This window comes from Aptenodytes patagonicus, chromosome 1 (genome assembly GCF_965638725.1).
Source record: "Aptenodytes patagonicus chromosome 1, bAptPat1.pri.cur, whole genome shotgun sequence".
NCBI classification, from domain to species: Eukaryota; Metazoa; Chordata; class Aves; order Sphenisciformes; family Spheniscidae; genus Aptenodytes; species Aptenodytes patagonicus.
Window position 1 is genome coordinate 565,301 of NC_134949.1, and position 23,856 is coordinate 589,156.

Genomic DNA, 23,856 nt, shown 5'->3' on the forward strand with positions numbered 1-23,856 from the left:
GGAGAACCCAGGAGGTGTGGGTTAGTCTAGATGCACACTGTTCTTGGTTTCTTCTGTGTGATTCTCTTGCAGTCAGGTATCCAACATTGAATGGCAGCTCTCTGGACTCTAAAATCCTAGTGTTTGTGAAATTCCAACATGGGAAGCTTTCAACCAGTATGGAGATAGGAACAAAGCCATCCTACCAGTGAAACCCTTGCCTCGTGGGTGGTTGTGCTCCAGTCCCCTGGCTCACAATCACCACCTCCTCACAGTGCTCATTTCTGCCCACAGACCAACCCAGCTGGCTCCCATGGCAGGTGAGAACCAGACTCATGTGACGGAGTTCATGCTCCTGGGCTTTTCCCACGGCCAGCCCTTCATCTTTGTTCTTTTCCTGGCCATTTACCTGGCCACACTGCTGGGGAACTCTGCAATACTTGCCCTCGTGTCCCTGGATCCCACCTCCACAGCCCCATGTACTTCTTCCTCAGTCACCTGTCCTGCTTGGACATTTGCTACTCATCAGTAACAGTGCCCAAGATCCTGGCAAATGCCCTGCGCCCGCAGGCAACCATCTCCTACCACGGGTGCCTGGCACAGATGTTCTTCCTGATGGGGTGTGCGGGGGCCGAGTGCGCACTCCTGGCTGTCATGGCCTATGACCGCTACGCAGCCATATGCCAGCCCCTGCGCTACTCCCATGCCATGAGCCGGGGTGTCTGTGTGGTGGCAGCAGCCAGCTGCTGGCTCTGGGGGATGCTGGACTCGGCTGTGCACACCCTCCTGGCCTCCAGGCTCTCCTTCTGTGGGGCTGCCCGGCTCCAGCACATCTTCTGTGACGTTCCCCCACTGCTGAGGGCTGCGTGCAGCAACACCCGCCCCAGCGAAGTGGCACTCCATGCTGCCAGTGTCTTTGTGGGCCTCAGCCCCTTCCTGCTTGTTGTCATCTCCTACCTCTGCATCCTGGCCACCGTCCTTGGGATGCCCATGGCCACCGGCCAGCACAAGGCCTTCTCCACATGCTCTGCCCACCTGCTCGTGGTTGCCCTGTACTTTGTGACATCCAACCTGAACTACAACCGGCCCAGCTCCGGCTACTCCCCGGCAGCCAACACACTGGTCTCCGCACTGTACTGCATTGTCACCCCCATGCTGAACCCCCTCATCTACAGCCTCCGCAACCAGGAGGTGTGGGAGGCCCTATGGAAGGCTGTGCAGGGACGGGACATGGCGGGCTCCCCAGGCAGCAATGCATGAGCAATACCAGGGCTGCAACAGAGTGCTGGTGTGGCGTCAGCGCAGCATTGCCTGTCTGTGGGAAATCTTTGGTGGCAGCACTGGGCTCAGGGCTCCCTGCCCAGGCAGTGGCTGCTTGTGGCACACTGCCATCACTTGTCTGACCCTCAGCACATCACTGATGGCAGAATGGCAAAAGCAAGTTGGGAACAAGGCTACAGTTCCAGGATTATGTCTTTATTTTGCAAGTGTCGTGCTGAGCTCAGCACAGGACCTGTTGCAGCTACGCTGCTACCGGGGAATGCTGTAAAAGGCAATTTCATATGGCACCAGACACATGCTGGCCCCAAACAAGGCTGTGAGCTCTGCCTTGGGGCTGCCCAAGGTACTGAGCCAGGCCCTGCATGGGACAGGGGGCAGTGTCTTGGATTGCAAAATCTGGCCTCTGCAAAGGGGCTGTCACACCATCCTCCTTCCACACATGCTTTGGCACTGGGTCTGATGTCTGCTGGGTTTCTCCAGGCTGCCATGAAAGCTCTGTAGCATTTTGTACATTAGCACAGCAGCCAGCAGTTTAAACAGGCCACCCATTATTCTCAGTGCTTTGGTCAAACAGCAAGTGAGCTGTGAGCTGGCATTGCTTAAATCCTCACCAGAAATGCTTGCTTTGCTTTATAGCCATACAAAAATCAAAATGCAGTTGTTGTGAGTGGTGTGGCTGTGGACGATAGTGGCTGAGGGCTGGCTGGTGATGTGGGGCAGCCAGCTTCATCCCGCTGCCACTGCCTCAGCTTAACCTCTTCTTGCTGGCCAAATCTGCAGGCAAGTACATGAGGGCCAGCAGTGTCCGATGCCATGGCAGAAGCCAGGAGCAGCCAGCCACCAGTGCAAGAGTCTGCATGGGGAGGGAAGCTGGCACAGGCTGTGCATGCAGGTGCACACCTGCAGCCACAGCAGCATTTCTGCAGCTGTGCCACATAGGGGCACGTTGGCTGGAAGGGGCCAAAAACATGCTCATCCATTGCTCAGTTACCAAGAGATACCCAGGAAGATCCAGTCTGTTCCCAAAGAAACCTACTGGAGAGTCAAAAAATGGGCCTATGAGGCATACAGCTTGTTGGGAGCAGTTTGCCAGTTCTTCTTAGCACACAATACGCACTGATTTTATTCTTCATGGGAAAAAATGTTTCTGTAACCCACATGTTGTGATGGCCTGTTGCTCCTACCCAAACAGGATACAAGCCTCTCAGCCAGCTCTACTTGCTATACACCCTTCTTGATTGTAAAAAATTATTGAAACACACCTAGTTCAGAGTCTCACTAGGACACATAAGAGAGTCTGCCACAATGAGGCCCATTCTGGAGAGCCTCCTGGAAAGAAACATCAGGAAATAAAGGAAAAAATATTGGGAAAGTTATTTCAGGGAAAAACAAAACAAAACCACCCAAACCAATCAACCAAACAAAAACCCAAACCAAAAACCTCCAGAAAATTTACATTAAAATTGACAATTTATAACCTGAATCATAATGTGTCTTTCCCATGATTGACAGACACAGATTGTGATATTTCTTAGTATCAAACACTGAGCAGGGATGCTGTACTACCTTCCAGGTAGTACAGCCTTGTTCAAGTGCAGGATGGTCCAGAACCAACCTGTGAGCTACACTGAACTCTAAAGGTGTCACAGTGGGACCCTCTGCACCCCTGCTGTTCGCAGCTGGCACTGCACTGGGGTGTGCTCCTGCAGCTTCTCACATGCTGTGCTACTCAGCGTGTCCCTGATTTATTCTTATTGTGATGGTACTTGCATACCACAAAGGAACAACAACCAACTACAGTGGCATGTTGAGCATCTAGCCTGGAACATACTGGTTCAAGGGAGGGCTTCGGTTTGCATTGGATTATTACTGAAAACTGCTTCAAACATTAAAAATAAAAAAATTCCTCTTGTCCTGCTTCCCACCTGCTCAGCCTTTTCCCCACATCTGTGATGAAGGAAGGCTAAGGGGCTCTTTTCACTGTGCAAGGAACCAAGCCTACAACAGACACAGGGGACATGTGCTGTCACAGAATAACCGGGATGCAATTTTAGTCAGGCCAGAACAGAAGCAGTTTATTACTACGGCTATGAGGGAGAACACAGCACAGCAATGACAGTCACTGCTGATACGAACTCTGCCCAAATGGGGCAGTTACAGAGTTTATATACCTTTAGGTTATGCAACTCATTCTTCACCAAACTGTGTCAGATAAGCAGGATATTGTAAATAACAACAGCATTCTTCAGATAAGGAGGCTCTAGCCAGCACACCCTTTAACAAATAATTCACTCCTTTGTTAATTAAACTGGTGAGACCATTACTTGCAAATATTTCTTAACTAGTGAGTCCTGCAAAGGCCTCTGAGGCATTAACTATTTCACTGTCACACTGGGAAGGCCTGAATTCAGCACAGGGACTCAGACCACCCAACAGCAGACAGAACAGGCTGAGCCAAATACTGGATGGGGGAACCTACCTACCTTTAGCACTGACTGCAAGGCACACTGGAGCCCTTAGGCTAGAGACAAGCTGTGGAACTGCTCTTCCAGTCCCACCTGCATGTGTATGCTTATTTATACTGTCAGAGCAGTTAACAGGAAAAATGGAGCTCTATTAAAAATATTCTACTGCCTGTATCAAGCAGTAATCAATCTGATTCATTTGGTAGATTGAAAGGATTTCCCTAGCAGAACATTCTTCTGATGGGCTGCCTGGGTGAGAACCAAGACAGTTATCAACATACTCTTTGTTAAGTGAAGCCTTTTAGTATTTCTCTGTTGCTCCAAGACAGATTTTCCAGAATAATTCTTCTCAGAAAATAATCTAACTTTTACACTTCCTTTTTCAAGGTTTACTCCAGAAATGACACATCTCCCAACAGCATTCTTGGCACACAGAGGAAAACCAAGTGAGTAATCTCCTATCTTAGCAAGATCATCCTACATTTTCATTGAGCCAGCACACACTTCTCTTGTTTAATGGAACAAGCTCACTACAGCCAAGCTTGTGTCTGTGTGCAGGAAAAGTCAGCAGTGTTCACTGTGATGGTCAAATGTTCCCAGGCCCCAGCCCTGAAATCTGCCCAGATAGACCAGGTTCATGTTTCTCTACCCCATGCTGCAAACACAGTTCATCCTGCAAGTGGAAACCCTTCTTGGGAACAAAGGCAAGTTTGACTTTCACAGTGCTCTTTTCCTTGACCCCTGGGTAGGATGAGATCCATGGCCACAGCAACTTAAAAAGGTCCCATAGCTCATGTCCCTTCTGCCTTGACTGGATTAGAGTTGGTGTGTCTTTTCTGTGAATTGCCCTGTTAGGAACAGGAATGGACATACGTCTCCTGCAAGCTTGCTGGTTGACACGTGGGACAGCCTAGGTAGAAAAGATGTCTTATATCGCACTCACATGCTCTTAAACCATCCCACCTTTCCCATCTGGAAGTGGATGGGAACCAAAGTCCTCTTGGGCACAGGCCAAAACATTCCCTCAGACACTGCCAGTTTGCTCCTTGCTATTTCTTGCATGTAGACATGCCAGACTGAGCCAAATTAAGCTAATAACACATAAAAGGCTGAAGCAGAGAGAGGCGAAAGTTTGGAAGGCAGCAGCTTGGACAATGCTGGTTTCACTGCAGAAGCTTCACATAATTTGCTGGAAAGAGGCCTACTTTGCCCCGGCACTGCCCCCGCCACCAGCCTTCATCTACCATCTCGATGTGTGTGATTGTGTCATCAGGATCAAAAGAAATCTCATCATCTCCATCTGCAAAAAATGTTCAGAAAAGATAGTCACAATGCAAAGATAACCCCAGAGAGAGATAGTTTTACATCCCTCCTCCCACCCCCCCAAGAGGAGAATACAAAACAAGCATTCTGATAACCCCCATCAAACAGCACAGATAAAGCAGAGAAGGAGCAAGACTTCACAGACAAAAGATGAAGCTTCTGTGTTCCCAAGTCAGGTCTCATTCTGCTTTCCAAGAGGAAGAAATTTAAACCACCAAGTCAAAATCTTTTCACCACTGCTGATGGTGTAAGCCACCACCTCCCCATCGCATCGCCCTGGCCAGCTCCCAGTGCCTCTCCCCACAGCCTGGATGGCAGACCCACCTCCTTGGTAATCATAGAGAGCCACTGCACAGGTCCCAGGGCTCTCCACCTCATAAACATTGTCCATTTCCCCTGCAGAAGACAGAACAGGCAGATGAGAAAGAGGGTGAAAGCAGCCATATAGATCTGGTCAGTGCCACCCTCCACCCAGCTGTCAGCCTTGGGGTGAACCACATCCAAACCCTATCAACAGGGAGAGGTGTACCATGGCTCAAAGCAAGGTATGACTTCCCGCCCCTTCTGCAAGGAGAGAGGCGGGGTCCTGATGCTTCATGTTCCTCTCCCAAGAAAAAGGCTGGACATAACTCCAGCCTCTCCACTTACCATCTCCAGTACCAGCAAAGCTGCAACAGAAACATCAACAGCAGCCCATGCAGTTTGCTTATGTGCTTGGAGGAAGACCGCCCTGCACTCCTCACACCCAGGAGACATCACCAGATCAGGTCTCATGAGCATCAGCCATCTGAGCGACAGGCTGAATTAAGAGGTCACCCCCAGGCCTTGTTGCTTGTCAGGAAACAGTGCACCAAGAGCATCAGCCCAGGTCCAGCTTCTTCAGAGCCCACGGCAGCCCTCTGGTCCTCCTGCCTGAGTCCTGCTCCAGCAGAGATACTTGCTGCCTGGCCCAGCATCCCATGCAGCTGATCTCACACCTTGGAGCCGGGCAAGGGAATGGGAGACGACCAAGTCTCCATCATCATGGGCTGCTACCCTGACCATGGTAGACTTCAGGATACAAATTCCCTCTGGAGTCTGTCCCATACATCCAATGAGGTGAGCAGACAGATACAAGCTCCCCAAGACATGGGCTCTTCCATCAGTACTCACCCAGGTGGGGCTGGCTCTGGCTGGGCTCCTCAGGAAGGATCTCCTCATAGTCCTCACCTCCATCTCCTCCATGGTCATAGATGGCATCCACCTTTCCCAAGGGTGCTGGCAGCTCCTCATAGTCAGCACCTCCATTGGTACTACCACAGTAGTCAGAAGGCTCTGGCAGCTCCTCATAGTCTCCACTGACATCCAAACTTTCACTGTAGATGGGCTGATCCTGGCTGGGGATCTTGCACAGCTCTTCGGACAAATCTGCTGACCTTGGTGGCAAAGTGGGTGGTGTTTCCTCATCCTCCCTTTTTGCTTCCTGCCATGAAGTGAGAAAGTGACAGGAAAGTCATCTGCAAAGCATCCACTGCAGGCAGCTCTCCCAAGACTGCACAGCATCCAACACAAGGGAGCCCGCTCCATGCCGGGTGCCTTTAGTGTTACCATGACACAAATGGAGCATCATCCTCTGCACAACAGGGAAACAACTCAGCCATTAGGTCTGTGCTGAACTGGCACCTGGGATTGATGTGAAGACACTCATGGCTCATGTATTTGAACCTCTCTCACATACTTAGCTACAGTTCATTGTACTGCCACTGCACTGACCCACTCCAAGAGCCCGTCTCATGGTGTAAGGTGCTGTGCAGCCACATCCCATCACCATCCCAACGTTTCCGCCCTCACTCCTTCCAAAGCCTCTCCCACGCTGTGACTGCACCCCACTTCTTCCTGCAGGGCTGCCCGTAAAGCACAGCCCCCTCTCAGGTGCAATCCCCTCTGCCTGCTCCCCTTCCTGGCTCTCCCCAGCCCGCCTTGGCACCTGTTCTCCTTGTGACACAGGCCTGTCTCGGTCAGCACTCCCAGGCACCCTTGCTGGCACAGTGGTAGGGGCTCCCTCTGTGTGGTCCTTCTCTCTTTGTGGGATTTCCTGCTGGAGAAAGGTCATCAGATCCCCTCAATCCCTTTGAATTAGGTCCAGAGCAATGTCCGTTCCCATTCCCAACAGAGCAACTCAGAAAATTTTCCTTCAGCTGAAATCTGTTACAGCTCCCATAAACCTGCCCCAGGGACTGGACACTAGCAGGCCTGTAACAACTATGGGGTCTGCAGAAAGTAGCCTCAAGGAGGGAATGTATCAGGGAATGCTTTATTGGTGAAACCTCATCTGCATATTGAATACAGAAACAGCACAATGTAGAAGGAGGTCTTGTAAACATGAGGGTTTGGATGCAATCTCCAGTTTGGAAAACCCTGAATGCAGACTGCTGGGATGGCAATATTGTGGAGGTGTGATTTCCCTGTTTGCCAGGCACTAGAGGCAAGAAGGAGCCTAGGCCAAAGCACAAGGGGTCATGGCTGGGTGCAGGCATGTCCTGATGTGTGTGCCGAAAGGGAAAATCCAGTGACAGCTGTGAAGTTCAATGGCAGTCCCTGGAAGTTGCAGGAAAGCAGTTTAGGCAAGAGGTTACTGTAAAGAGATCAGGTAGAAGGACATGGAGCTGTATGGCCCTGAGGAAAAGTGTGCTTCGCAAGCCTTGGAGGACATGGCAAGATGGCTACGGCTCACCTTCCACCGAGCTGCCTGGCACTCCCGAGCCTGCCGCCTCACCCGGTCCTCCTCTGCCTGCCTTCTGCTCTCCTCCTCTGCTGACTTAGCCATGTTTTCAAATCGTGACCGCAGGCTGCTGGTGCCACTGGAAGCTCCTGTGGAGAAGACAGCTGATCAGGCCTGCCCAATGGCTCCCTTCCACCACCCCAAGCATCCAGGAGAAACCCAGACCTCTGCCTCTCCCAGAGAAACTTGCAGTTCAGCCACCTTCTCCTGCCCCTCAACACACATTAAATCCATATCACACCACAGCACATGCCTGCCAGTGTGCTGCCACAGAGGGACCATGAGGCCCACAGCTTCCCACCAAGCCCAGGGCTGGTACTCAGATGTCTTACCTGCCTCCAGTGGTCTTGTTTTCTCATATGAGAAGGTGGGAGCTGCCATCTCATTAAAGCCAGCAGCACTCTGCAAGATGAAGTGAATGAATCATAGAATCATAGAATCATTGAGGTTGGAAAAGACCCTTAAGATCATCGAGTCCAACCGTTGACCCAACACCACCATGCCCACTAAACCATGTCCCTAAGTGCCTCATCTACTCGTCTTTTAAATACCTCCAGGGATGGGGACTCCACCACTTCCCTGGGCAGTCTGTTCCAATGTTTCACCACTCTTTCAGTAAAGAAATTTTTCCTTACATCCAATCTAAACCTCCCCTGCCGCAACTTGAGGCCATTTCCTCTCGTCCTCTCGCTTGTTACTTGGGAGAAGAGACCGACACCCACCTCGCTACAACCTCCTTTCAGGTAGTTGTAGAGAGCGATGAGGTCTCCCCTCAGCCTCCTTTTCTGCAGGCTAAACAACCCCAGTTCCCTCAGCCGCTCCTCATAAGACTTGTTCTCCAGACTGCTCCAGCTCCAGACCCCTCACCAGCCTGAAGTGTCCAGCTTGTTAGGCAAGGCCAGTTCTGAGGTCCCCTGCTGCGTTTGGCTATTGGTGACTGCAAGCTTTCTTCCCAGCTGTGTCTGTCCTTATCTGTACAACTGCCACAGCCCTGTGGAGGCTGCTGGCTGCAGCCCTGCTCTCCTGATGCCTCCCTGTGCTGTGGGGGTGCCTGCTGCTCTCCAGCCAAAGTCAAGGGCTGTTCCTGTTAGAAGGGTGGTGCTCCCAGAGCTGAAAAGGCTACATGGAGCCAAGTGGAGGAGGCAGCACAGTGGCAAGACGACTGCTGCATGGGACAGCAAGGGTGGGCATTCAAGGCAGAAGTGCTCACTGGTAACACGGCAAAGAGCTGAGTGGATGCCTGGCAGTCTACCAGTTCCTGAGGTCCAGGGACCCGATACATCCGTCCCCTGCTCTCCCAGTGGTATGAGGCATGGAAGCACTTCTCTATTGGATGCACAGCTGCAGCTGCCTAACCGTGAAAAACACATGTCCCTTCAGCAGGTCGTTGCCTGCAGTATGTGTATACAGTAGCATAGGCTGGAAAACATCAAAGTGAAAGCATGTGTGAACATCTGAGATATCGCTGGCTTTATGAGGTGTGAAGAGATGGCTAAACTTGGTAATAGCATCGACGAGGTGTTTGCAGCAAAAAGAAAGTGAGGTAGAGGGGGTTTATTTACTTTCATGAGAAAACAATTTCATACCAAAAAGAAACTGCAGGTAGGATCCAGCTTTCAGACTAATACAGATACATTTAGGGTTCTACCTGCAGGTGTCACCAATGGGCTGGGTGGCCGAGTTCCTAACTACAGTCAGTGGAGCCTAGAGAGCAGCTCTGCTCTCCTTAAAGAAAACACACCTGAGCAGACAAACAGCACTGCAAGCTCAGAACCAGGTCTACACAGACCACAGCAGAGACTTGGACATGTTGTTTATATGACAGCATTTAAATTTAGCAGTCTTAATGTGAGAGGTGAATCCTACACTTAGTGTTCAAAACTTTATAAAGGGGAATTAAGATTGCCTGGTGGTATATTATGCTATACTCCGGAGCAATGAATTCAGCACTACTCCAGTGCTTGAAAACTAGGCAATCAAGAACTTAGGTAGCTGCCCAAATATCCTTATTTTTACCATCTTTGATTATGCTTCAATATTCTCAAAATGCACAAATTCACGTTCCACTTCAACCTGATCAAGAACTGCTTATCCCCTCTCTGCATCCCGCTCCTCAGATGACCCACAGCCCTGACTTTTGCACAAATGCTCATCTGATTTTGCATGGTTTTTTTCTGCCACATACATGATGCCTTGCCTTTTGACAATGCACCTCCATTTGCTTTTGTTAAATTCATAGACCATGCTAATCTCTTCAATGAGCAGGATGCCATTCCCACTCTGCTACTGGCCCAGCCTACACATGCAGCTTGGAAAGGAACATGCCCGGTTGTTACAGATATGCGTGTATGTCCTTCCTTGGCTCAGGGCCCTGCAGAAAGGTCCTCATCTGCTTCCTCCAGTTCCCAAGTATGGTGATGTTGGTACTGTATCGGGCACAACACTGTGCCACTAACACTGTGCCCAACAACAGAAAAAGTATGGTTCAGAGAAAGTACCCTCACTTCCTCCTCCAAATGCCCCAAAGCCCCACCACCATCCAGGATTCTCATCTTTTAGGTTATACGCATCCATGCAGATCATCATCCACTGGAAAGACCCCCTTTACTGAACAAGCTTGCAGGGTAGCATGCCAAAGCACAATGTTAATTCAAATGCCTGAGACAGTCTGCATTTTGACTGTAGATGAGCCTTTGCCTGGTTTCAGCCCAGACAGAAAACTTGAACCAGCAAACTGGATGACCTCTTCTCATACAAGGTTGATCCCTGCCAATCCTATCCCTGATGAGTTTTGTTAAGGTTTGCAGGCAGATGACTAGGCCCTGGCCTGAGATTTAGCTAACTGAACAGACCATAAGAAACTCCTGGACAGGACAGAAAAACCTGCAGAAGATATCAAGTAACAGAGGAGCTGATGAGTTACAGACAGCGCCATGAGGAATGGCCGGATTTCACCAGTAGTTAAGGGGGAGTGATATGGGGCCAGTCACTCATACACAAAGCAATACCAGCTGGTGAGTAGTATAAGAGGATAAGGAGCCAGATACCAGAGAGGCCATAGATCTGCGTCAGATACTGGAGAGACCAGGGAGTTCTGCAAGTTGGCTACTGGAGGGACCAAAGATTCAAGCCAGCTTCTGGGAAGCCTTGTTTATGTGTGGGTGTGACAGCTGCTAACAAACCTTATGCCTTGAGTAAGAACAACTAGAGGAATGGCAGCCACAGCGATACCACCTTCTCGCTGGAGGGCAAGAACCACTCTGTATGCGTACTGCTCTCCGCACAATCATCACCTACCAGTCAGTGCTGGGGATATGACACCAGATGGGCCTTCAGTCTGTTCCAGCATCTCTTTTGTGTAAGAGACAGTTCCTGCACAGTGCAATAGCCTGTGGCCTCTCAGACTTCTCACAAGGCTGCACTCTCACAAAATTTCATCTCCAAGGAGCTATCACTGCTCATCCTGACTGTATTGGTACACACAGGGCCTATAGGAGTGATGGCAAGCAGCCAGACAGAACACTCCCAGTATCTCAAATGGTACTAGATATCCAGGAGGGCAGAGTCTGATGCCCTCAGAAAGCTCTTCACTGGCTCTGCTGTTAAATCTTGCCCCAAGGGAAAGCAGGTGTATGACTGTTCATTCCGAGACTGGAATGATTCAAAAGCAGCTGAGAATGGAAAAAACTTTTTCTTCCTTGCATTACAGTCTCCCCAGGCTGCATTCCTCTGCACCCTCTGGTATTTACACTGGGTCAGTTCCCTCACCCTTGCAATAGCTGTGCACTGAGCAGTGGGACCTCATCTCCATCTGGGAAGTCTCTTCTCTTCCAGCAGTGCAAAGAGCAGTGATTATCAGGAAGCAATTGCAGGCTGCAGCATGCAGTCTTACCTTATCTACTCTGTCCTTCTGGACCCCGTAACGGCCTCCAAACCCCTTGGCATAGTCTGTATGGAAAAAATGAGGCTATTTTATAATAGTTTATATTCTGTGTGCACCTCCAACTTCAGTATGCTGTGACCAGTGAAATGAGTTAGCTTTGTCTGCATCTTAACACATATGGAACTAAATAGAGATAATACATGCAAAATGCTCTGGACAGTAACTTTTAAGACTACTCTTTCATTCCTTTTGGCGAAGTGCACAGGTGTTCAGTGCTGTATGCTGGCAAATCTGCTTCCAAGGCACTGGGGTGAGAAGCCAGTCACGTCATTTGAGTGCAACGTGGCCTTGTTCAGTGAAGTTAAACATACAGTAGTCAAGCCATTCCTGGAACCTGCTTTGCCTCATTCCCATGTGCTCACCTTTTGAATGAGCTTATGATCAGGAATGTACCTCACAGAGAAAGCACAGTATAGTCTGGGAAGCCTGATTCAGGGACTTGCATTCAACATCCCCCACTGATCCAAGCATGCGCCTACTCTGGCAGAGCTTACCCTTGTGCTTTGGGGGTTCACAATGTCCCAGCTGCTCCACAACATGATGTACACATTCAGTTTTCAGCAGCTGGACCTCTGTCAAGTATGAACCACTAGCTCGAGGTCTGCGTGTGCTCCAAGGAAATTGTGCTGCCACCTCTGGCAGCATTGCCCTACCTGTTTGGGATGCATGGGGTTGCACTTCCTCCTGATGGTCCCAGCCAAGGGCACTCTTGTCCTGACGATCCCTCTGGACTCCAAACTTCCCACCAAAGCCCACAGAATAGTCTTGAGCCACAGGGATCCAGATCATGGCATGGAAGAGAACAGAAAAGGGAGGGAAAGAGAAAAGTGGCAGCACTGTGAGCTCAGGCTGTTCTCACAGGGGCAATAGTTTTCCCTGCCCAGGACTTGGAGGAAGACATGGAGCAAGGCCAGATTTCCCCACTGGCGGCTGCAGCAAGAGCCCTCCCTCCTCCTTGGCGACATGTCACCTGCTATTAGCACCTGCCTGGGCTTTCCCTGCACCCTTCCTTTGGTGACATACTGCCCAGGAGATCCCTGTGCCCATAGAAAACTGCTGCTCCTCTTCATTTAGCCTGAACTTTTTCCAGCAGTCATGCACCATGCAATGGCTTTCCTCACCTGCCCCATTCCCTTACCGCAAGCAGTGGGCACCCGACAGCTCCCCGTAGCTTTTCCACCATTCATGCAGCAGGTTGCAAAAACCAAGCACAGTGCCCCATAGCCCCAGTGGGCATAGTCCCAAGCTCCAGTCCTGACACTGCCTGCTGCACTGGGCTCCCCCAGCTCACCTTTCTGAGAGTCATGCTTCTCTGCCTGGCTCTTGTAGTCGAATCCCACTGCCACTTTGTCCACCTTGTCCCTCTCCACACCGTAACGGCCACCAAAGCCCTTGGAGTAATCTGAGGTAGTGCATGGAGTGAAATGCTGTCCCGAGCACGGGGCTGGTGAGGGGAGGGGTTAAAGATGGGGAGCAGCACTGGGAAGGAGCACTAGGGAGGAGAAAGAGCAGCAGGGATGATGGAAAACACTAGAAAAAGCAAGGGGTTTGGAGGGGACAAAGTAGATGGCAGGGAGCACCATGAAGGCCATTGAGGATGAGGGCCCATGGGAATGGGTGCACAGGGCAAGCGTGGGTCATGGCAGCAAGAGAGCCTGAGGGCCACGGGCAGCAGGAGACACAGCACACTGAAAGGGCAAGGAAGAAAAGCGAGATGCCAAGGGCAGCTGGGGAGGCAGTGGGAGCTCAGCCACCCAAGGACACAAAGCCAAGGCAAGACTTGGGCACTGACAGCCTGGGCATCCATCCACTCATGCATCTCCAGAGCAGGGATTTCAACCTGTGGTCTGCCAGTCTCTGAAAAGGTCTGTGAATAGGTATATCGAGTCCTTGAAAGTACAGAAGATAGGGCAAACTTTTGTTGTATGGCTTACATTTGCTATAATGGAATCTCAACTTCTACAAGGAAACCACTGACTCTGGATGCTGCAGCAAAGGCTGAAACCCACATTTCTGGAGACATGCTCCAGCTCTCCCCCCCCCAGACTATCTCTGGCACGCTTGACCATTATGTGATAGAGGCACAGCACATCTTCCTTACGCTTCCCCTTTTTCCATCTTTTAAACTAGTAGTGTATTAACTACTTCAACTGTGTTCAGTTATTCTCTAAGGACTACCTTGTTATTATTGGCTGATGTCCTAAGAAATTTCAGCCTCTATCCTAGCTGCTGGCTGTATAGAGACACTCTACTTTCAGAGGCCTGGTCTGCCAGCTCTGTTTCCAAATCCTACCCTTCAGAAGGAGAAAATCACAGTTACCTCTCTTTGTTCCCTGACCCTGTTCTTACAGGTCTGCATTTCAGAGGAATGAGTTGGGGGTTCTCCAGCAAATTCAGTCTCATCAATCCATGAAGATTGTGATCCAGAGAAATATGCATGAAAACATTTGTATTCAAGAATGGCTCTCTGTTTCATAGAAGCTCAGTCACTTAAGGATGAATCTGTAAGTCCTAGAACTTATCTCGATTAAACTATCATTTACCCATTAGGCCATTATGAAATGGACCTTTTAGGATGCTGTTTTCAGCAAATACAGATTTTATGACTGTCACCTTGATGCTGGAGTTTCCAGTATGGACACATTTTTATGAAAAACAATCCAAACACCTTACCCTATTTCTAACATTTTCATTTTATCCTGAGCGATTTCTGTGGTTTTACACAGCCGGATGAATTTCTACGTCTACAATTTAGTATACAATCTCTTATACAGGAATATGTTAATATATATGTTAAACAACCGCATGTGATTCATTAATTTAAGATCGACCAAGAATGCCCCAAAACATCTTCGTTCTTTTACAGTTTCCTCTGAAATGAACATGATTCAGTTATTCTTTTCTTGGTAATGCAGTATTCCTCACACTTATCTGAAACAGTAATAGACCTTGCCCTCTCATCTTCTCTTGGTTGCAGAATATTTAAAATATCTTTAGTTTCTGTTCTTGCAATGTTCTTAATGAATATAGCTGCTTGTATGTACATGTCAAAGTTTGGTTGAATCATCTCCAGAATTCCGCAAAAGTTTGGGTGCTGTATAGGCTTTTGTTTCCATATCCATTGTTGTGCCTTTTCTTATACGCCACTTTTTCAGAAATCACTTCTCACGTCCTACAGTGCTTGGGTTCCCTCTGGAGCAGTTGCTCAGAAGGACTTTCAGAGGAAAGGAAGCATCAGCCATCCACTGAGGGTGCGTGTGGGGGGTGTCTTCTCTGCTCAGCCATGACGTGGTTTCCGTCAAAGCAAAACATAGAGACAAGCGGAATGTACAACAGAAGGCTGGTGACAGGACAGCAGGGAATGGGGCTGCAAGGGTGACTGACTGGGAACAGAAATCTGAAACAAGTGACAGGAGGGGGATAACAAAGGAGACTGTGCCACAGCAGACAGCACAGGATATTGGGAGCAGAAGAGAAGCTGGGAAAAGTATCAAGGGGCCACATGGGCCCATGGACTTGCCTTTCTGGGATGAGTGTTTCTCCACCTCACCCTTGTATTCAAAGCCCAGTGCTGACTGGAACAAGAAGGGGAGGAATGTCAGTCGTCCTGAGAGCCAAGACGGATGTCACCCACCCTCCTCCAGGGGTGGGGCTGGGGCCCTGCTCCCTGTCTTGTGCTGCAACATGCAGGCGCCTGGCCACTCCTCAGCTGGTACAGGCCTCCTCAGCCTCTCACACCACCCCTGCTGTCCATGTGGCAGTGTGCCCAGGAACGGGCCCTCGCAAGAGCCCATGCACTCCAGGTAAGAGGTCCACAATCCTGACTCCACACCCTGTCAGCAAGCAAGGCGGCTGGGCAGCATCTGACACTAGGATGTGCACGGGAGGGACGGCATCCTGCTGTCCCCAGCCAGTCCTGCCATGGCCAGTCACTGTGCATGGCACAGCTTGGGGGTTTGGAGATGCAAAACACCACAGTCCCCAAGATGAACACCGTGCTGCCTGGATAGGACAGTGCAAGCATATTAATGCACACTAGAGAGTTAATCTTCACAAGTGCCCTGCAATTTGTCATCATTGTCCTGCACACAGGAGGTGAGCTGCGTGCTTCAGTGGAGACCATGGTGCATGGCATGCCTAGACCTGCACCCACCAGCACTTTGAAAACTGCAGCCACAATCCTAAATGTAGCACAGTGTTTTAGGGGCAGCACTGAGCACAGGCCGCAAGTACATATTTCAGCTGCCCTGTCCAACGCACCTTGTCAGCTCGGTCCCGCTGGACTCCGTACTTCCCCCCAAAGCCCTGGGCTGCATCCGTCTGCGAGGAGTGCTTCCCAACATCAGCAATGTACTCATGGCCCACTGCACACTGAGAAGAAAGCATGACATGAGCACCTACGGTCAGACTGGCAGGATGGACAGAGACATAGGCACCACACAATTGCTCTGCCCCACTGCCAAGATGCTTGCAGCCACGAGGTGACAGGTCCAAACTGACCATGCTGGTGGTGGTGATGCCTTCCGCACAGCCTTTGCCAGTACCAGCTCTGCTCTGAGACCTGTGATGCAGCTTCAAGGGCAGCCATCCCACACAACCGGCCCCACTGCCAGCTCATCATGCAAACCGTGGGATGCTGAATACCTGCTGCTCCCAAATCCCAGTGAAGTAGAGTGGTGGATAATCACATGGGGAAACTGAGGAAAAAAGTGCGGATAGGCATGCACAACTGAAAACCCACAGGCAGCAGGTCTGGCACCTGCTCCCTATTTTCTGTGTCTGAGAGTGAGGGTCAGGAGACCTGGCTGGGATCACTCTTTACGCCTACCACAGGCCAGGCCAGGGTCCTGCTGCTCCTTGCAGGAGGTGGTGTGGCCAGGAATTGCACACACTCCTCAGAAGGGCCAGAGGCTGAACGTTTGCAACATCCTGGTAAGACTGGACGAAGGCCCAGGAGCTGCTCAACAAAAACATCCTCACTCTGCTCTGGCAGAAGGGTCTGAGCATGGCTGCTCCATTTGGCCTCCTGGAAATGTCTGTTTCTCACCCTGACATCCTGGTATCATACACACCCACAGTGACCCCATATATTGAATACTACTACAATCTTATCATCTCACTTCTGAAAAAAAAAGAAGTATTAAATGCTGAAAGGTACAGGAAGCATCATCATGATGATTATCAGAAAACACAAAACAGATTTGACATGAGAACAGAGAATATGAACTAGGGCTTCATCCCAGGGAGATATGACAGAGGTCTGTAATGGAGAATGTGAGGAGGGAATTACTATTCATTAGTTCTCCAAGCACAAGTAGGGAGGCACCTGATGTAATTGTTATGCAGCAGATTTGAAACAAGCTTCTTCACAGTTAAGGGGAGTGTTGCAAGGAAGTTGTAGAGACAAATTATACAAATGGGTTCAAACAGATTCTGGAGAGAGATTATGGGCTAGCTAGACATGTGTGAATCTCTGCAGCCATGCCAGTTCTCCATTCTCTCCCTTCAGGGTCAGGCCAGAAAACAGAGATGCTCCTTCCTTTATGAGAAAAAGACTTTTCCACTGGGGCCCAGGGAAGCCCTCTACAACTGTTACCTTATCCATTCGGTCCCGCTCTGTTCCAAATTTGCCGCCATAGCCATAGGAGGCCTTGGGGCCAGTCTCCAGCTCCTTCTTCTTGATGACCTCATGTTCCTCTGACACCTTGTTCCTCAGCTGATGGATGCTGGTGAGACAGAGAGAGTCAGGGCAAGCCACTGTGGGATTATGCAGACCCATGCAGCCAACTGCAGTATCCCTGTGCCACTGTACCAGGCAGAGCCCAGCACAGAGCAGGACATACACTCACTGCCAGCTGCCACCGTGTGCCCAGACTGGGCCCCTCTGCGTGGTAGCCCCACACTGCAGCCACTGCACTGTGGCAGGAGATGATGCTACCCTGGGGGCTGGTGAAGGATCCAGAGTGGTAGGCTCAGTGGGTGCATCCAGCCCCCACCCTGCAGCCCACATGCAGGGCTACACCCTGCCTTCAACAGCAGCCCATGCTTTCCTCTTTCTGTGTGTGCACACTGTGCAGGGCAGTACTGGGATGTCCCAAGGGAGCTGCTGGATAGGGTCAGATTTTGACAGGGAAGGAGCAGGAAGACTTTGCCACAGGGACAGCCGCTGTCTGGAGGTACTTGAAAGTTAACCCCTCGCAGCATCACAAGCGGTCTGTGAATTTTGCCTCCAGTGCAACACCAGCATCTCAAACTAAGAGCCTGGATGCAGGCGACAGAGCCCAGGTGGACAGGCTGCAGCCCCGGGGGCGTGGCAGCGCAGCCCCAAGGTGCTCCTCGCCCGGGTTGAGGTCTCCACTCCCTTACCACACCGCTGCTTTCCGGGGCCGGAGGTGTACCCCAAGCGAGGAACCCCAAGAGAGGGGCCCCAGAAGAGGGGCCCCGAGGGGGGAGCCCGAGGGCAGCCGCCAGGCAGCCCGCACCGCCAGGAAAGTTCTCTCGGACCCCCCGCATCCCACTGCCCCGGCGGGCAGCGCGCCGCGGGCGGGCGCGGGATGGCGGGCCAGCCCTCCCCCGGGCCGCTCCGCTCCTGCCGCGGTCCTGCTGCGCACAAGCCCTAATTTGGCTGGTTTCGGCCGGCGCTGCCGCTTCCGCTGCCGCTTCCGCTCACGGGACGTTGCCGCGGTAACGGCCCGCTTGCAGGTCCCGGTCCCCAAACGCCTGTCGGAGCCGCAGCTGCTGGGGGCTGGGCCCCGCCCGTAGCGCGGCTCGGGCCGCCCGCCCGCTGCCCCCCGCGCTCCGCCGGGCCGCACTCACTCGATGTGCTCGGCGCGTCCGGAGCCCTCGATGGTTTTGGCTCCCCAGCGCTGCTCCTTCTCGGAGATGTCGTTCTGCAGAGCGAACCGCAGCCGTCAGCGGCCGGCGGGGCCCGCCCGCCCGAAGAAACGGGGCTCTGTCCCGCGGCTCCCCGAGCGCCGCCCGCCGCCCTCCCGGAGGACGGCGCTCGGTGCAGCTCCGCCGGGCTTGAACTGGCCCCGAGCGAGCCCGGACGACCCGGGCCGGGGCGGGCGAAGAGGCGAGCACGGCTCCCGGGCACGGACGGGATGGGGGCGGCGGACAAGGCACAGCGGGGACGGCCGGGGGTACTGGGCCCCCCATCCCCGCCGGCGACCGGTGTCCTGCAGGGCCGGGCGCCTGGGGACGGCGGGTCCGCGGCCCGGGACGGCCGTGGGGACAGGGCGCGGGGCTGCGGGAAGCTCCATCCCTCTTCCTCAGGGAGGAGCTAGCAAACAAAAATGCTGTGGAAATTAATTGTTGAGGAAAATACTGGAAGAACACTGAAGTGAACGTTTCACTCAAGGTCTGCTCTTCTGCCTCAGCTTTGTTATGACAGCACTTGTTTTGTCTTCTTTTTGGAAGGTCTGAACATGTATTTGATAAATTGAAGCATCAATAAACCCTTTCCTAATACAAGGTAAAGCTAAAATATATATATACACAAAATAGAATAAAAAAATTAATACAAAGTCTTATTCTGTTCAGGCTTATTTTAAACGCTTCCACAAACAGAAGAAATGAAGTAAACCCAAATAATTTTGACAGCATAGAATTGTTTTTAAACATCAATAATTTGGAACTTTGAGGAGGGGACCTGCTTCTCTGTCCCAAACTAGAATTTCTTACTGAAAATAACTAGGCAAGACTCAACCTCGAAAACATAGGACCCTTGTGTAACAGAAGAGACTGTCCATCAAGAAACTATGCTGGAAAGGAAACCAAAAATCTCAACAGAGCTCAGAGAGACCTGTGGCTGTAAAGCATGGCTGACACTCCTTGGCGCCAGGAGGAGCAGGACTTTTGCTGTGCTATGTGCTCCTAAGAGGTTTAGAAAAAGGGTATGAAGAATGAGATGTCAATGTCTTGAGATAGTAAAGGACTGTTTAGGTTAACCAAATACAGGAGACAAAGCAGTGCAGAAAAATCTTGTGGTGCCAAATCAGTGGGTGATAAAATTGTAAATGAAGTTTAGTGTTAGTAGGTACAAAACTAAAGCATATGGAAAAAAAAAAATCCTAATTATATCTGCACAGCGATGGCTCCAAAATATTTACCATTCAGGAAGGAGTACGAAATATGTGCAATTATGTAGAAGAGTAGCAAATACAGAACTGGCCAAAAAGCCAAAATGTGAGTGACTTGTTAGGAAAGGAATAGAGAATCAAATAGAAAATTAAAATCATGACACTGTATGAATGCATGGATTCCCACAGGCTGAGCCCTTCTATTCTCTCACCGTCTCACCTACAGAATTGGACTAGATAGAAAACAAGGCTATTTAGAGGCATGGAGCTGCACCCGCACAAAGTGACTGTAAATAGAGCAGGATTCTTCCATCTGGAAAAAAGGCAAATGAGGGCAATGCTGGAATCCTGTACAATTACGAACAGTGTGGGAAAGACAAAAATGTAAGTCTTCGCTATTTCTTGTAATGTAAGTTGTGGGGAGGACTCAGTGAAGTTACCAGGGAGCAGGTTTAAAAGAAACTAAATACTCTATACTCCTTAAGTGATATTACTTGTAGTCAGATGTGGGGTACACTGATGTAGTAGGAAGTTCTGGAGACTAAACATAGATATGGGTCAGAAATGGCTTAGACAGATGACCTGACAGTATCTGCAAGGGGTTGGTGGGACCTGGCCGATTCTGCACAGCCAGCAGTGCTGCATGCCATGCTTCACCCCGAGCCCTGGCCCAGGTGACGAGCATATGCCTAGGGCCAGTGAACCCTTCACACCACCACCACCAAAATTATGGATTACCACACCAGACACTCACCACGAAATCAGGGTCAGTGTCCCAGTCGTCTCCCTGAGCGTCAACCTTCACTGACACGTCATGTCCCACAACTGCTTTCCACATCTGCACAAGGAGGACACGGTATCATCCAGGGCCCAGCATGTGGGCACTGCTGGCTCACGGCCATGGGCATGTCAGACCACAGCAGTCATGGCATAACTCAGGCTGGAAGGAACCCTTGCAGGCCATCTGCCCTGCTGATCTATCTGTCCCTCATACAGCACAGGGCACCCCAAAATAGCTACTCTTGAGTCCCAGCACCTCTTTCAGCAAAACACACAGGGATTTTAAGTGTAAACTACAGTCTCATGCACACTGACTCCACAGTTAAAATGCATACCTTATTTTAATGCAAATTAGCGCCAGCATCCAACTACCAGATTCTGCTTTTCCAACATACATTAATTTTCTGTGCTGTGGGAGACTGTTCCCTGCTTTAATCTCCCTTCTGTTAAGCACAGTGACAGCACACCACACACCACCAGAGGCTGTGGCTTGCTCTGCCACCATGATACAATGCTTATTTACCAGAGGTTGGACTCCTCAAGTCTCTTGTCTGTTTTCCAACCTTTTAATCACTGCCTAGTGTGATAGAGAAGGTTCAGAGAAAAGCTCTATGCTGGTCTGACAGTGCTGGTATAGTACGCTGTGTGGTGTTCATGTCTGCCGTAAGGTAAAAACAGGAAATGGGGCTAAAACCATTATGTGTGCAGGGCTGAAAAGGCTGAGGCTGCGGTGATACAGCTTGTACAGACTGTCCAAAGAGGCCTGGAGGAAGTGACAGGCCTAGGAAGAGGAAGTTAAATAAAGTAATGTGAAATCTAAAACTCCTGCATTTCATTTTCAAGGTGACCATGAAAAAAGATGATGAAAGAGCCCCTCCCAAACAACACAGTTTCTACAAAATGAAAGACAGAAGAAAGATTACATGGCTTGTCTGCCCCTACATGACAGAGCAGTCATTCTCAGCAGAGCTCTCCTGTCCCACCACCTATTACTGCCTGTGGTGTCGAGGAGCCCCAAATTGTTCTTACTGTTGCCCAAAGCAGCTTTTCACTGGGGCTGAGAGAAAGACTGAACAGAATGCGCAGCAAAGACTGGGCTGCTGAGCCTTGTTTCACATCACTGCAAACATCATATAAACGTGTGAAAAAAACAACAGGAGGGAAGAGAACTGCTTTGTGGTGATCCTTATTTAACAGCATGCTTTTATTACGTGCTTCTCAACAGCACTAACCCCTCAATCCCACAACCATACAGTAGCCTACAAAACTGGCCCCAAGCGTCCAGGACAGTTGCTTTCTGTGCAAGCAAAATGTTTATGCTGAACAATTAATTAATTGTACAACACAAAAAGCTGTTAAGTGAATAATCTTCCAGTTCAGTACAGTGCACTGTTCAGTTCAGTTTCAAGCTGCCCTTACCAATTGTCTAGAGAATCAGCACTGTAAGACCAGGGAGTGGAGACATAAACTAAAAGAGCACAGCAGGGATGAGTCTTTCTCTTGTTAAACAAAAGTCAGATAGTTAGCTAAGGGAGAGGATGTAGGCAGATTTACTGTGAAGATCTGGCTTTAGGCCTTCCGCAGGCTGCCTCGGGGGTGGGCGGGGGAGGGGGGGGGAAGTTGTCATACTCCAGAACACAGCAGGTCTGTAACATACTCCGCTGTGCTTGTATGCACTGACGGTAATCTTATGACAAAATGAAGATACTAATTGCAAATAGAAGCAGGGGAAGCAGGAAGGCTCATGTGGACAATATAGCACAATCTAACAATACCTTTCACCTCCTTTTCCCTTCCCTAATTTATTAGCATCTCCCACTCCAAAGATTTTTAAAGTTTGTGGTTCATTTTTGTTAACGATAAAACAGCAGCAACAATGAGCTAGCACAGGGCTGTTCAACAGGGCAGCTGATTTGAGCAACTAGCTCAAATATTTTAAATCCTGCTGTAATGGTTCTTGACCTACTCTGCAAAGCCACCCACCATGCATCTTGGGAACCATGACAAACCACAGACTGTAATCACACCATAAGGCTCCAGACACCCTCTATATTGAGGAATATCAGCCAAGTAGCATCTCAACCCTTTAGTTTGCCCCATTTTTCTCCTCAAAAGCATCCACTACAGCACAAATATAGGGCTACCACACTTAGCACAGTCATGCTGGAAATGTGGCTCTTTAGAGCCTCAAACACAAGACCAACAATGATAACCAAAGAACAGACTGAGAAGCAAATGCTGAGTACTATCGTCTCACACATGCTGGGTCAGGAAGGAGTTCTCTTTGCCCACCAAACCCCTACATTTTTTTCGTTGTTGTTTCTCACTTTCCACTCTCAAAATCCACTCAGCTTTCTTACCTTAAAAGGCTCACCAGCTCCTGCTGGCAAATTTGCTGCTTTTTGCTCAGGCACCTGTTGCTAGTGACAGCTTTTGGAGTGCTGTGTGCCCCGAGTTCCTGTTTTAACTTCAGCTATCTTCACTTCCTGTGTCCCAGCCCCCAACTCTGCTCAAGTCATGAGTACCAAAACTTGCCCTAGTGCGCTGCAGCTCCCTTGCATGCTGCCTGTGCTCTGGGACGCTGACAAGGCGTATACCCAGGATACAAATTGCTGACTCCATGAGTAGCGCTTGATGGCACACAATTATATTTCTTAGTGTGCAAAACCAGATTGTGGTCTCCATTTTCACCTCTTCCAAAAAATCATTCTGCCATAAAAGTAAAAAAAAGTTAAAAGGCTGAAGCCCCTGGACTTGACAATTACAGTGAGATCCAAAGCAAGCAAGCTACTGCTTACAGAACTTGTTATGAAATTTGACTCAGTACTTTACAGCACAATTAAAAATATATATAAACACAGTAATACACACACACATATATACATACATACATGAAAGCTCTTCCAGGACTAAAAAAAAAAACCAACCCACCCAGCTTGAACTAGGAAGATGGAAAGCATGTAGTTAAAGAATCCGAAGCACTTACAGATCAAACTCTTTGGTGCATTGCTTACTGGTGGGAAGTGCACAGTTTTGGAATGAGTAGCATGAATCACACTAGTTTGATACTAGATAAACATGTCAAACCACAATAACTGGCCTGTATCAGAAATAGTGTGGCCAGCAGGAGTAGGGAAGTGATCGTGCCCCTGTACTCGGCACAGATGAGGCCGCACCTCGAATACTGTGTTCAGTTTTGGGCCCCTCACTACAAGAAGGACATTAGGGTGCTGGAGCGTGTCC

General features: G+C 50.0%; 2 protein-coding genes across 3 annotated transcripts; one reads left to right on the top strand and one right to left on the bottom strand.

Annotated features, from left to right (window-relative positions):
* The first annotated feature begins 292 nt into the window (after positions 1–292).
* Positions 293–1,239, top strand: LOC143162277 (olfactory receptor 5V1-like). Its single transcript, XM_076342437.1, is given in 2 exon segments — positions 293–437; positions 440–1,239. Coding segments are annotated over 2 exon segments (945 nt in total).
* A 2,075-nt stretch (positions 1,240–3,314) lies between these two features.
* Positions 3,315–23,054, bottom strand: LOC143162189 (hematopoietic lineage cell-specific protein-like). 2 transcript variants are annotated; one of them, XM_076342304.1, is made up of 15 exons: positions 22,974–23,054; positions 20,588–20,671; positions 18,569–18,642; positions 17,349–17,478; positions 16,013–16,123; positions 15,273–15,327; positions 13,044–13,154; positions 12,406–12,516; positions 11,702–11,757; positions 8,142–8,211; positions 7,762–7,898; positions 7,015–7,122; positions 6,201–6,510; positions 5,373–5,444; positions 3,315–5,025 (listed from the first exon to the last, which is right to left on the bottom strand). In XM_076342304.1, the coding sequence occupies exons 2-15, from the start codon at positions 20,669–20,671 to the stop codon at positions 4,889–4,891; spliced, it is 1,566 nt and encodes a 521-aa protein (XP_076198419.1). In that variant the 5' UTR covers positions 22,974–23,054; the 3' UTR covers positions 3,315–4,888. The 2 variants fall into 2 exon arrangements, with proteins under 2 accessions (XP_076198419.1, XP_076198326.1); XM_076342211.1 differs by having other exon boundaries at positions 7,015–7,125.
* Positions 23,055–23,856: the final 802 nt, after the last annotated feature.